The sequence below is a fragment of the Schistocerca nitens genome, chromosome 7, assembly GCF_023898315.1.
Source record: "Schistocerca nitens isolate TAMUIC-IGC-003100 chromosome 7, iqSchNite1.1, whole genome shotgun sequence".
In the NCBI taxonomy this organism is placed as follows: Eukaryota; Metazoa; Arthropoda; class Insecta; order Orthoptera; family Acrididae; genus Schistocerca; species Schistocerca nitens.
The window spans coordinates 176,740,273-176,756,030 of NC_064620.1; the positions used below are offsets into that span (position 1 = coordinate 176,740,273).

Sequence of the window (15,758 nt, forward strand, 5' to 3'; positions counted from 1 at the left end):
TTTATTTACTTGTAAAAAGAAAGAAAGTGATGAGACTTACCAAACAAAAGCGCTGGCAGGTCGATAGACACACAAACAAACACAAACATACACACAAAATACTAGCTTTCGCAACAAACGGTTGCTTCGTCAGGAAAGAGGGAAGGAGAGGGAAAGATGAAAGGAAGTGGGTTTTAAGGGAGAGGGTAAGGAGTCATTCCAATCCCGGGAGCGGAAAGACTTACCTTAGGGGGAAAAAAGGACGGGTATACACTCGCACACACACACATATCCATCCGCATATACACAGACACAAGCAGACATTTGCTTGTGTCTGTGTATATGCGGATGGATATGTGTGTGTGTGCGAGTGTATACCCGTCCTTTTTTCCCCCTAAGGTAAGTCTTTCCGCTCCCAGGATTGGAATGACTCCTTACCCTCTCCCTTAAAACCCACTTCCTTTCATCTTTCCCTCTCCTTCCCTCTTTCCTGACAAAGCAACCGTTTGTTGCGAAAGCTAGAATTTTGTGTGTATGTTTGTGTTTGTTTGTGTGTCTATCGACCTGCCAGCGCTTTTGTTTGGTAAGTCTCATCACTTTCTTTCTTTTTAGATATATTTTTTCCACGTGGAATGTTTCCCTCTCTTATATTTATTTACTTGCATTTTCCCTATGACTTCACCAATGTATGTATTAGACATATATACTGCACACATCTCCTCCTACCTTCAGCCCTCTCTCTGTCCACTTCTTCCCCCTCCAATCACTCTGTGCAGGTGATGTGAACTGTTTATTTACTGCAATCCATAATTGTAAATGAAATAATGTGACCTGTCTCTCCAGTGTCATATCAAGAAAACTGTGCTATGTTGACAGGTACCGTTGTGATTTTGTAATTAATAGTGCTTCACAGTTGAAAGTTGTCCAAAGCATTCCCAACTGTGAGGACTTTACTTGCACTGTATCGACTAATGGTGTGTCTTGTTTCCACGGTATAAGTATCCATAATCCATTTAATATGCAAACCAAGTGTCTGTCTACCTCTTCCTCCTCCTCCTCCTCCCTGTCTCGGACCATCTCCCCCTCCATCATCTATCTGTTTATACCTCCTCCTCATTTTTTGGTGCCCATCTCATTCTCCCCCTCTCTATGAACATCTCATCCTCACCCATGTCTGTCCATACCCTCATCCCCGCCTCTCTGTCCATCTCCTCCTCCTCTAACTCTTACCATCCCCTTCTCCCCCCTCCCTTTGTCCATTCCCTCCTTCCCATTTTATTTACTAATCTCCTTCTACCTAGCTTCATAGGCCAACTCCCCCTCTACGTATTCTCCACTTACCTGTCTCTTTTCATCTCTTCCTACTCTCTTTCTATCTATACATCTCCTCCTGCCCCATCTCTCTGTCCACCTCATCCTCCCACCTTTCTCTGGCCCATCTCTTGCTGCCACCTTTCTGTCTGTCCATCTCCTCTTCCTGCCTTTCCTGTGCATCTCATCGCCCCTTGTCTCACTACCCATCTCATCCTCTCCCTCCTTACACTGGATCAAGATGAACTATTGTGGTGTCTTGCTGCCACAGTATATGTACCCATGGTCCACTTAAAACATGTACCACTTGTCTGTCCATCCGCAAGTGTAACCCTGCAGCTGTTGTGCAGGACACCATGAATGTCAGGGGTTGAAAAACTCTTTTCACTTTAGTACCTCCACTCCTATTAGAGCTAAATACAGCAAGTAGTATTTGTATCAAATTTGGATGAAACCAATACAGAGGTTTTGGAGATGGTGGACACACACACACACACACACACACACACACACACTCCATCCATAGAAAATATAAAACGTATGGATGTTGTCAACACATCATATAATACAGAAACATAAATACACCATTGTATACAATTACAAACACATAAATAGATCCACATATTATTTGATTTACTATGTCACAATTTTGTACATCATATTTCACTATCCTATTGAACATGTTGTAAACTGACTCTTAATCACAGTAGTTAATTATTAGCACTACTGTCAACAAAATTTACATATCATTTCAGGTAATCTTTGACAGTATAAAATCAATTTTCTGACATGTAATTTTTAGGATATTCCTGAAGGCTTATACTTCACTTTTGCCTTAGATATCTTGTGGAAGGTTGTTCTATAATTTGATTGCATTTTTGGGTTTTTATTTGTTTTTTCTATTGAGATGTAAGCAGTGGCTGGATTTCATTCCATGTTCATTTCCATGTATTTTTTTTATTGGATCACTGTTCGCAAAATGCATACACATCAAACAGTCAGATTCACACAGATGTAAACAAGTCTATGCAATGAGTTCTTGTGTTACTTTTTGTTATAATTCATACAGTCCTTTTTTGTAGCTTGAAGAGTTTTTGTATATTCTGCTCATCTGTTCCCTTGAAGGTTATCCTATAACTAATTATAGAATGAACATATACAAAATATATTGTTCTGGAGTATGAGCTACTACACACAGAACTTATTATTCTAAGTGCAGTGCATACTGAAGCTACTTGCTTCCTGAGGGCAGTAATATCAAGAAGTGCATTGGGCCAAGCACTAATATTGATGTATTCTGGGTTATAGAGATGTTTTATGGTATGACTGAAGTTTGATTGAGAGATTTCTACACATGAAACCATTCATTTCCTATCTCTCTTACACCCAGTTTATTTAGCAGAGTTGTGTGACCTATTGCATAAAACGTTTTTGTAAAGTCCAGGAATATGCCTGTTATATGATCTCCTTTGCCTAGCACTTCCAAAACACCATTTGTAATTGAGCTTCAGTGCTCCTGTGTCTGAAACACATGAAAAATAATACTTTGTTAAGTACTCCAAGAGCCTAATCTTCATTATGGTTTACAATACTTTTGAAAACAATGACAGTAGAGAGAGGGGCCTATAATTTTGTAACCCCTTTCTAATGTGAGGCAGGACTTTTGCATACTTTAGTGTTTCTGAGAAGCAACTTGTGCTGAAGGATTAATTTATGGTGTGCAGTAAAAGATTCTTTGATACTGTCTATATAGTACTTCAGCAAGCAAACAGGCACTTCATCTATACTTCCTGAGGTTTTATTTTTTAGGTTCCATACAACATTGCCCACCATAACACACAGTGAACACAATAAGATAAGCCAAATGTATGCAAGCAGTAACAACATGATAACTGTGCACAAGCGTAATGTGGCAGGGTTTAAATAGATACTCCCCTGTGGCAGGCTCTATCGGAAGTTCACAGTATAGCTCTTCCTTGGTGCACTCTCACAGATGACAACACACTGCTAATGCAAGCGGCTTTCAAGTGTGCGCACATTACTTCATACCTCTTACCTTGGGGCACAACTCCAATATGCGAGATGTAAATGATATCTTCCTCCACAAGGCTCTGACTGAGACGACGTGCTGATACTGAGGTGTATGATTGGAACTACTTGGGGCGAGGGCAGCATCGCAGTCCACCTTCTCGTGTCAGTCCATATTGTAGAATGGGTGACACAGATGCAAGCTGCCTGTATGCGTCAGGTCCAGAGCCTGATGGTGATGGTGCCCCCATAGTTGGCAGCTGAGGTGGAGGAGATGGCTCCGGTGTGGACAGCAGCTGCATCAGTACTGGTAGCGGTACTGGAGAAGCTGCACCAGGTTTGTCCACAGGTGATGTGGGACCTCTCGTATGTCATGGCAGGGACCCAGCCACATCAGGTGATCTGTGAAGTGATGCAGACTGGCTTGGCAATGTCAGTGTCCCAGCCAGGGTTGTCCGATCGTTCACACACAGGCGCAACTGGTCACAATGACATGCACAAGGGCCCTCCTCTGTACGGACATCACAAGGAGGTGGACGCAGCATCAGGAGATGGTGGCAGAAATCCATTTTGGGCACTGACCAAACCCATGTGTCTAGACAGCCACCCTGGCTGGAAACAGGATGATGGCTACATGGGTTGGCATCCCTGGCCGGGTCACAGAAGATGCAGAAGCATCCCGGATTGACACCTGTAGAGCAGTTCGGCAGGGCTGTTGTCACCAAACGGCTTGAACTGATAGGAAGACAAATTGATTCAAGGCGATGTCAGATGGGGACTGAGTCACGTACTTTTTCATTTGCATTTTGAATGTTCTAACTAACCTTTCGGGCCCACCATTGGACTGCAGGTTGAAGGGCGGGGCCAAAATGTAAAATGTGGCTGATCTCTCAAAACCGTTGCAGGAGGCAAATTTCTGTGACATAAACTGAAGGTCATTATCAGAGACCAACACTGCCAGAAGTCCTTCGATAGAACAAATTTTCAATAGCGCTGCCAAAATTGATGGACAATGAACAACATATGGGAACCAAGAGGATACATCAATTACCAAGAGCCAGCATGCCTTAAGGAAAGGGCCAGTGAAATCAATGTGGAGATGGTCCCAAGCCTGTGAAGGCTGACGCCACAGAGACAATGCTGCCCAGATGGCAGCTTGCTCCAATGCATATTGGGAAAACACCGGAACCAAATGAGTGATGTTGCCATCCAAAGCAGGCCAAAAAACATGACAGAAGGCTAACTCCTTGGTGCATAGCATCCCCCAGTGATCAGTATGCAGCAATTGCTGGATCTCCAAACAAAAAGCTGAGGGAACCACTACAGAAGGATCTGAATATTCCATATCAAGGAGGAGAACGCCATCAATGACAGAGAAATGGAGCCGAAACACATAGTTACGGAGGGGTTCAGATACCGATGATGGAGGTTCCTCAGGCTGGCCATGCTAAATGCAGTGTATCACTTTCTGTAAAATTGGATTGATAACACCAGCTTATATGACTGAAGCACTTGTGATTAGAAAACCATTGACAGTTTGTTGAGAACATTCATCAAAGTGGAAACCGAGTAACTCCTCTTGATCAAAAATTGGGCCTGGACTGGTTGTAAAACAAGGAGACTGCATCAGCATTCATATGTTTAGCTGTGGGATGGAAGTGAATCTCGAAGTTGTACCAACAGAGGAACAGCACCCGACATTGAAGGCGGTGCACTGCTTTGTCTGGCATGGCTGAGGGGTTCAACAATGAAACTAATGGCTTGTGATCCATGATGAGGTGAAATTTTACACCATACATTGTGTTACAAGGCAAGGCACAGATTGTAACATAGACTTCAGTTTGTAAAACTCTGTTTCACATGCATGTGACCAGTGGAAAAATGTCCCCTTATGCAATAAGGCATGTAACAGTTGCGCAACCGATGCTACCCCTGGCAGAAACTGATGATAATAAGCAGTTTTACACAAAAAGACCTGGAGTTCCTTGACCGACATAGGATGCAGTAGAGCCATAGCAGCACACACATTCTGACAAAGGGGCTTGATACCTCTAACCCAAGATTGGCAACAGAATTCCTTTCTAACCTTGTGGCCTGTAACACCAAAAAGAGTGTATATAAGTTGTTGAGATGTTCAGCAGTGGAGGAGTAGAAGAAACAATGTCATCAAGACATTTGGCACAGCCAGACACAGACCTCATATGAGTTGATTGAGAAACTGCTGAGAAATTGACAGGGCACTGGTCACACCAAACAATAACCACAAGTATTGATACAAGGCAAAAGGTGTGTTAATGACCAAGGCCCATTGAGAGTCAGCACCAATGGGAAGCTGCAAATATGCATCAGATATGTTGATCTTGGGAAAATACTGACCACTAGTGAGATTAGAAAAAAGTTCATCAGGGCACACCATGGGATACATGTCAATGATAGACTGAGCATTGACAGAAACTGAAATCACCGCAAAAATGTAACCATCCTGACGGCTTCTTGGCAATGACTAATGGGGTAGCCCATTCACTGAATGCAATCAATTGGACGATCCCCAGAGGCCATGAAGCAGTTGAGCTCCACATTGACTTGGTCATGGAGTGCCGTCAGCACCGGGTGAGCCTGAAAGAAACGGGGTTTGGCCGAACGTTTCTTGGTGATGTGGGCTTTGAAATTATTGGCACAACCTAAACCCACAGAAAACAGGGCGGAAAATTTAGAGCATAAAGAGTTGTGTTACATATAAGGCACTTGATCAGAGATGAGTTTAACATCAGAAATAGTAAATCCAAGATGATTAAAGGCGTCCAAACAAAACAAATTTTTGGTGCGTGCTTTGTTCACCACCACAAAAGTCAAGGACGAATCAAAGATTTAGATGTGATGGGCCAAGAAACTAGTTAACATCAGAAAGCTTTGTTTATTGTAGGTGACTAATGTATGTGAGACTGGTGCTAAAAGGGGAGAACCCAAGTTCTTGTACGTTTGCAGGTTGGGTACAAACACGGCAACACGAGTGTCAACTTGCAAGTGCAAAACCTTCTGATAAACCTTGACATCAATTAAAGCTTATTGGGTGCAACAGTGATTGCCAATATACATTTGACATCCATGTCAGCCCCTGCAATAAGTTCTTGGAATTTTGCATTACAAACAGGAGCAATGTGGCCCATTTTGTTGCACCAGTGGAAAACGGCCCACTGCTTAGGGCAATCTGGCCTATAATGAGTGATAAAACATAATGGACAAGAAGGAAGCACATAGAGCTTTTGTGTTGTTCATTACTAGGTTTGCTCTGCTGCTGCTGTGGCCATGACTGCCGCAGTGAGTTGCGCCATCCGTCGTGATGTTTTGCTTGCATGCGGACTACTGCCACCATATTGTCTCCCTGTGAACCATCCGACAAACAGCAGGGGGAAGCAGGTTGAACTTCTGCAACCTCACACCATGATTCAATTTAAGTACCCGCACCCTCGAAATCTAAAACAACAGTTCAGTAATCAGAACGTTGTAGACAGAGGGATTTTCACATTGAAGGGCCCACTCACGCACCTCACAATTGTGGCCAACCAAATGACTGCATCACGAACCATTTAGTTGGCATACAACTCCTTATGTACATCAGTGGCAAAGTGACAATCATGGATTAAACCATGAAGCTCAGCTGCCCAAGTCTTATAGGAATGTTCCTGTTTCTTGAAACCCGATAGAACTCAACTCAAGTGGCAATGACGTACGTCCGTTTCCAGAAGTATTTCGAATTTCAAAATAAGATCACTTGTGTTATTAAAAGAGGGTGAAGATGGAGCCTGCAGGGGGGGCCAGTCAGCAAAGGAGTTGATACATGTGTGGTGATGACCAAGAGAAAACAAAAGCACAGGATAAAGTAACATTAGTCAATTCAAATGCATTAAAATGCTGCCACAACCGTTTTTTGTAGACATCCCATTCTTTGGCAGACTCATTGCAATCCAGAAACAGTGGGGGATAAATGAGCAGGGTAGCAACAGACAAAACAGGAGGTGCAAGGGGCGAAAAGAGGAAATACAAGGGGTGACACATAAGATTGTGACAGACCCAAACTGGCCAAAACAGAGGCAAGCATTTGCAATACCTCCTACTGTTGACTGGTATGCTGCAATACGACAGTAAGAACCCCTAGCTGATCAATCAGCCAGTGGAAAAACTCATCAGTAGCACCATCAGACATTGTAGACGGAACGGAGGACTAACCTGAGACTGAAAACCACATGGAGAGCAATCCTACACTCATTGTCACATGTGTTGTAACTTAAACACACAAAACAACCAAGAATGTAGTATAACATTATTAGGCTGTGGCATGTACACCAATCACCATAACATGCACTAAACACAACTACACAAGGCAAATGTATGCAAGCAGTAATAACATAATAACTGAATGCAAGTGCAGCATGACAGGGTTTAAATAGGTCTTGCCCATGGTGGGCTCCATTGGAAGTCACTCTCTCAAGTGACAACACACTGCTAATGCGCATGGCTTTCAGGTATGTGCACATTACTTTACTGTTGTAGCTTGGTAGCTATGTCACTGAAATGCTGGTTCGCAAAGTTTGCTGGCTCTGTGGGATCATGTATCGTGCTACCACTGCGCTAAAGTTCTATGTTTACTTATTTAGTCTCTTCTACTTGTCGCTAGTTAGGTAACATTCTAGGCTGCTTTGATTTCATTTTCTGCCTTTTCCACAAATTTACCATTTTTATGCTTCTCTCTATATATTTTTGATTGTCTGGTAGTACTTTTGAAATGCATGATCATTTTAGCTGCTTTTTATAAAGCTGAGTTGCTTGAGGGTTGCGGTTATTTTTGTTTTGTTCTTTAACGAGTCTTAGTACTTTTGGAGGCACTGCTTCAACTTTGAATTCAAATACTGTGAGAAGCTTCAAGAACTTCCCATCAATGCTAATCTCCATGTACACTTCTACCCATGTTTCACTGTTCATCTGTGTGGCAATTTCAACTCTTTTTGGCTAAGAGAAAACCATTCAGTATGTCAGAATTTTAATTTTGTTTCCTATGGCTATGTGTAATTTTAAGATCTGACTGGATTGATCTTAGTGACCAAGGTAATATACAACAACATTGCAACTTTCTTTCTCTATGTCAGTTAGTATATGGTAAATGATTGATGCTGAAAGCTTGGTTAGCATATTAGCAGCGTTAATCACAAGTGATATTCTACAACTGTATAGCTGTTCAAGAATGTGTTGTGGAGCCCTGATGGGTTCATTGTGTTGATTGTTTAAATCTCCACAAATGAGAATTTTGTCCTTAGGTTTAGAAAGTATGTCCAATACTTGAATTAATATTGCAATGGTAATATACATGTCACCATTGGCAGAGCAGTAAATATGTAGTATAGTTAGTCTTTGGAACATATAGGGCCTCTACATGTTCTTCTTCACTTAATGAAATAATGTCATTTCTAATTTTATACATAATTCCTCCTTTTAGACATGTGCTTATTGCAGATCCCCTGCAACAATGTTGCAAGCAAGTCAACTATCAGTAATATGCAGTTCAACTTCTAGCTGTTGCATTTTATTTCTTATGGAGTGGATACTTTGGTGGAGAACTGAAAAAAACTAAGCACTGCTTACCCTGGGGACTTCTTGTATTTCTTGTCTTTGTCCAAAAAGTCATTTGGATGACATATAGTCTTCTTGTTGAGCACTTCATTTTCCACTGTTGCTGCTGTTGATCCTCACCTTATTTTGCAGCTTTTTCTGGTACTTTTGACAGTTACATCACTATTTACAGTTCTGTCACTTCTATCTCATTTAGAAGTGCTGTTGTCATTTCTGTTGGGGCTAATGATGGAGTTGCAATTATTGTTTTGCTTTTGAAATCATTTTCATGTTGTTTATTTCTTTGTATTTGTATTTATTTATTTATCCTGTGGATAGGACAAGTCATTTTTCTTAACAAATATGTAGTTTGGAGAAAAAAAATAGGCAATGGACTGCCATTTTATCAGATTTGCCAGGTACTCTTTCCCCAAGCCATTGAGATGTAGTCCATGTTATGTATGGAATCTACATCCTATATTAATTATGTCAAAGCGTTTCACATTTTTAAAATGCCTTCAGATTTTGGCAAACTGATGATTGGTGTTTTGTACTTTCATTATTAACACTACTGTCTCACAAGACATTGATGATGCTAAATATTCACAATTACAACAGTTATGTGTGTGAGGCTTTTCAGACACTGTTCAAGATTATAGACAGTGAACACCAAGAACTTGCACTGCAAATATTGCAGCAATGGCAGATGCTACTGATGTTCAGTTTTCACAGAATGCATTGTTGGTGTTCTGGGACTCATACTATTAGCCAATCAACAGATTATAATAATACCTATAAAGTGTAATTTTTGTGCAACATACACATTCTTAAATGGAACAATACCTATTGACATTGCAGAATTCTAGTGCAAGTAGCTAATGAGGTATCATATTTTGAAAAGTTCCCACACCGACAGTTGTACAATACCTGTTATAGCACACACTAAAGAACAACATAAGTGCATACAATAGTTATGTGGATTATGACCAGTAACGAGACTACTGACCATCACAGGTTGTGTTCAAAATGTCCTCCAGCAGTGGCAATACATGCTTCCAGTCTGATACGGAACAACTGTAGCACATGTGCGCTAGCATTGCAATGGAGATGTCCAAGCAGGCTGCAGTAATACATCATCGCTTATCATCAGGTGTAGTTGGTATGTCATTGTAAGCAGCTTCTTTCAGCTTTCTCCACAGAAAAACTCTACGGGTGTCAAATCTGGGGAGCAGGGCAGCCAAGGTACAGGTGCTCTGCGTCCAATCCAAAAATTAAGAAACGATTTGTGAAGACATGCTGTAGTACTTTGTATACTATGGGCCGGACAGCCATCATGTTGGTACCACAGGTTCCTCCTAGTCTGCAGAGGAACATCTTCCTAGTCTGCAGAGGAACATCTTCTAGATGGTCTATTAGGAGACTACAACACTAGCGTGCATTCAAGTGTTCCATCTATGAAAAATGGCCTTACGAGCTAATGGTTCACTATCCCACACCACGTGTTTATACTCAGTGGACGCTGATGTTCCATCTGATAAAGCCAATGGCTGATACAGCCAATGGAGATTTTCAACATACCAGTAGTGCATGTTTCACTGGTTTAATTGGCCATGGTTGGTAAATGTGGCTTCATTAGTAAACAAGACACATCTGGTGTATCCTGTCTTAATGCCTATGTGCAGTAGTTAACATGATTCTCTTAAGCATTTCCCTGCAGCTCTTGATGGAGAGAAATATGGTAGGGGTAGAACCTATCTCATTGGAGAAGCATAGGACACTTGCCTGAATCACGCCACTTTCTCGTGTGATTGTGTGGGAGCTAATGTGTGGACCAACTGCAACAACAGTAAGAGCATTGAGATAGCTTGCTGCGTAAGCCACACAAGAACAAACTGCATTTTTCCTACATTCTACATACACCTTTTTGTGCATTGATAAATCTCATTGTTCACTCAAAAGTTAATGCTTGGACTGAGACACACTAACTGCCTAGCAAGTCACAGTGCATCAAGGAACACACAAGTACACAGTAAGCAAACATAATGACATTGTACCTAGGAACTACACAGGTTGAATGGCACAAACAAGTATTGGAGTTGGAACTTTTCAGAATACAATTTCTTGTAAACAAGTCACACTAGAATCCTGCAACAAACACCACTGACATTTTAATTTACCCACACTAGAATCCTACAACAAACAGTTCTGATATTCTAATTTATCCAACTTTTGTTTTGTTAATGTCAATAGCCACTATTCCATTTAAGAAGTATATGCTGCACAAATAATGTATTTTCTAATCATTACTACAGTATTAATAATAATAATAATAATAATAATAATAATAATAATAATAATAATAATAGCTTTATTCAACATTGAATGGTACACTGCACATGTACAAAGAAACAGTAATGATTAAAGTTATTTGTACAATACACAAGACACATTCTTCTGAATATGTCATTAATTTACAACAAAATTACAATAAGGTGTTTACTTATTTCTATTCACATAATTTCACAAAGCATTTGTTGTTCTTCATATAAGTATGGTACTCTTCTAATGTGTAGAAAGGGTGTTTTACTAAAAATTTCTTAAGCTGATGTTTCAGTTTAATTGTAGGAAGAGCCATGACTGCTCTAGGCAATGCATTAGCTAATTTTATACCTACATACTGAGGCCCCTTTTTGTAAAGTGCTGTTCTGTGGCTGCCAATGTAAAATCTTTCTTTATTTCTAGTATTGTACTGGTGGAAATCTGAATAAGTGTTTGGGTGCAGTCTTTTCACAAGCAATATGGCTTTTAGAATGTATGTGTTTATAACAGTTAACACCTCTGTTTTTGGAAACAAGTTGCGACAAGATTCCCTATATTTTGCTCCACAGATTATTCTCACACCCCTTTTTTGAAGAATGAGTAGCTTATCTAGATTAGCTTTGGCTGTTGTCCCCCAAATTTCAATACCATAGTTCAAGTGAGAGGAGAAAAGAGCATGGTATGCAGTCTTTAGGACTACGGTGTCTCTACAGAACTTGCTAATATATATTTTTTGACAACTTAGTTGCTAGAGAGTCAATATGTGTGTCCCATTTCAGGTTGCTTTGGATTGTTATGCCAAGGAATTTTACACTAGACTCTTTCTTTACCAATTCGTTGCCCACGTATAATTTAAACTCCATCAAACATGTTTTACTGGTGCTTACATTTAAGTGGCTTTCATTAAAAAACTGAACAATTTCTTTTGTCACATTATTACACTCGGCCTCTAGTTCATTACATGATTCCTTTTTACATACAATGGACGTGTCATCGGCATACAGAACAATTTTGGAATTTATAGTACAGTATTTAATATCATTTACATAGATCAAGAACAGAAGGGGGCCCAAGACCGAGCCCTGGGGCACCCCATATTTTATGCAAGTGACCTCTGATTTGTAGACACCACTTTCTGTTTTAAGTAGAACAAACTGCTTTCTATTGCTCATATAACACTTTATTAGGTCATAAGCAGCACCTCTAATGCCCATGTTCCATAGCTTGTCTAATAGGATGTCAACGTTCACACAATCAAAGGCTTTTTCCAGGTCTAGGTATACACCTGCCACATGTTCCTTGCTTTCGATACCCCCTAACACCTCTTCAATTAGTTGAGCAGCTGCAGTGCTAGTTGATTTACCTTTTACGAATCCATTTTGATTTTTGAACATCAGGTTGTGTTTGTTAAGAAAGTTTATAATCCTGTTGTATATAACTTTCTCAACTATTTTGGAAAAGACAGGAAGGATTGAGACTGGTCTGTAGTTTTCTATTTTGTTGTTGCTTATAGGCAAAAAATACAAGCCCCTGGCTGCCAATCCATTCCGTGAAAACCACACATCAACAGCACTTTCCATTTCTACAATACTTGTGCTGCAAGTTTTAGGTGATTCAGCCAGTATGGATGTTTGCTTTGCCAGTACATAGTCAGCTGGTAGTCATCTCTGTACAGTTACGTAATGCATTGTTTGAAGTATAATACAAAAAGAGCAACTGATCAGCATAGCTGAAGCAGTGGTGACTTGTTTCAAAGTAGTAATTTTCTCCTAATACGCACAGATAAAGTAATGTAGAATAATTTCTACAGTTATCAGTGTGGGTAGATTAGCACTAGTTGAAATTGGTTGTAAGTATACTTTATAGAACCATCCAGCTTCTGCCTCTTAATGTACAACTTGACTCATTCCACATCCCTGACAACTCCAATTCATGATGGAGGTTTTGGAGTACTGTGTGTGAATGAGTAAATGAATGAATCATTAATGGGTATTTTTCAAATTTACCAGAATCACATTACATAAATTACTTACTTGCAAAAAGGTGACAAAATGCATTGACATCAAAGGGGACTTTTGGTTTAGAAAACACAGGCTTTCACTGTCAGACTGAGAATTTCAATCTTATCCTTATACTGTATAAGGTAATAGCTGCAACCCCTTCCTCCTGTTATATTTCAAGGCTTCAACTTTTGGTGTTATTACAACACAAAACAGCACTGAAAGACAGACTTTTATATTTGCTTTCTTCACTTACACACCCATCATTCAGGGTGTACACCCCATAAGTATGTGTGTGTGTGTGTGTGTGTGTGTGTGTTTGGGCGCGCGCACTTCTTTAATGCAAAATATTTTCCTGGAGTTAGGAACACATTCTGCTGATAGTTGACGTAAATGCTAAGCATTTTACTGTAACTAAACAATGAGCAAAGGTAGACAAAGGACATATTAAATAGTTTGAAAATTACTTTGAAAATTTGTTTGTGGGTTGTAGGATATCTTTGTACTTGCTCTTTGATTAATGTCTTATTTGTTATTTTATGTGAACAATTTGTGCATAAATTTAAAGTAGCAATTCTGCCAAAGTAACTATGTCCTAAATCTTCCTTACAGGCCTAATCAAAGATTAGAAGCAAGCTTTGCTTTTTCTATCATGTATGAAGAAGACGACCAGCCTAAATCACTGGATTTCATAGCACCGTCATGTGAAGTGTATGATCACTGGACAGATGGCATCAGTGTTCTTCTAGGTATTTTTCATTACGACTTTACAACCACTAATGAAAACCTTACATATATTATGCATAATTTATTTTCACGAACAGTGATGTGAAATAATACAAATACAAACTAGTGTGATAAATGTCTACAGTTCAATGGTGTGAAAGAAAAGAGAAGATGTATGAATTATTTGTTGCCAGCACACAGACACACACTCACGCACACACACACACATACACACATACACACACAGTGACATTAGCCTGTTAACTGATCTACAGTTAAGTTGAGATGCTATTTGGTTCCAGACCATTATATTCACCGTGACCTGACACACTGTGATATTAGTCTGTTAACTGAACTACAGTTAAGTTGAGATGCTGTATGGTTTCAGGACATTGTATTCACCATGACGTGACAAAAAATTGGTCTCAGCCACCATTCCAATGCTCTAAAGGTGGTAAGGGAGTAAACACACGGACTACTGGTTTATTACACAGGGGATTCTGCAAGAGTGCAAAATTTAAACAGGAATAAGGGAAATCTTTACTAGGGATTTTGAGATAGACAGCATGGATTATGCAGAATGGTGTTAAAATATCTGCCAGCATTGCAGACTGTTTGCTATTTTATTTTACATAATCTTATTCTGTTTCTTAGTTCCTTTGTAGTAATTGGAATTTGAGGATGAACACAATCAACAAAAATTAAGAAGGTAATCACTCACATATAACTAATTGATATGTGGCAGACAGAAACGAATCACACATAGATGTTACTAGCTTTCAGGCTGCTACTTTTTTTCTAGTAAAGTACACAGGTATGCAGAAATACTAATTTATTTAACTAGTGTCACATGACTCACAACTCAGTACCCATAAAGGAGTAATGCCAGAGGTTAAGAACTATGGACCCATTGTAATATGACTGATCAAATAATTTACAATCCAGGAAATGCAGAGCTACATTTATCCTGGGAAGTCTATTACTGTATCTTCAAGGAGAATGTGCTGATGGTCTAGTGGTAAAGCACCTACCTAGACATCAAAAAGTCACAAGATTGATTCTTAATCAGACCATAGAATATTTTAGTCTGCCTTTAAACTAGCCTTCACCTTTCAGAGCTGTGAATATTTTCCAAGAACAACGTATGGTTCAGATCCCATGTTTAACTTTACATGGTAGAATCAATGAGGTAGGGTAAGGGACATGCAAGTTGCCAAAGTGGCATCCAATGGAAAGACTTGCACCAGGGATATTGAAACACACTGAATAATAGAAGGTGTACAACTTTGCTTCTGCCATTTTTTCCCCCAACATTTGAGGCTTTAATGAAACAAATTGGTTACACATGTATCATTCCAAGTATTTTCCATCGCTGGCCACTACTTTCTCCCATCTTTTGGGCAGTGTAGGAATCCAACATCAAAAAAATTGTTCATCTTTTGAAGCGATCCACAAATCGATCCAATTTGTGACTTCTTCATGAGATCTGAAGTGTTGGTCAGCCAGGCCCATACGCCATTGATTTAAACAGGTGATAGTCAGAGGGAGCAATGTCTGGAGAATACAGAGGGTGGGGTAGGCCTTCTCGTTTTAATATTTCCAAGTATGTTTTGACCTCTTTTGCAACTTGGGGTCGAGTGTTGTCGTGCTGCAAAATCACTTTATTGTGTCTCTCGGTGTACTGCGGCCATTTGTCTATTTATGCTCTGCTCAAATGCATTTGATAAAGAGCACCTGTGATTGTTTCACATGGTTTTAACACCAAATGCAGAGTATGATCTTGGAGCTGTG

General features: G+C 39.9%; 1 protein-coding gene across 2 annotated transcripts in view; it reads left to right on the plus strand.

Moving 5' to 3' along the window:
- The window catches only part of LOC126195361 (engulfment and cell motility protein 2-like), a 66,128-nt gene that overhangs the window by 27,469 nt on the left and 22,901 nt on the right, over window positions 1-15,758 (plus strand). For both annotated transcript variants that reach the window (XM_049933939.1, XM_049933940.1), the window contains exon 4: window positions 13,854-13,990. In XM_049933939.1, the coding sequence (XP_049789896.1) occupies window positions 13,854-13,990 (137 nt within the window). The remainder of the gene's footprint in view (window positions 1-13,853; window positions 13,991-15,758) is intronic.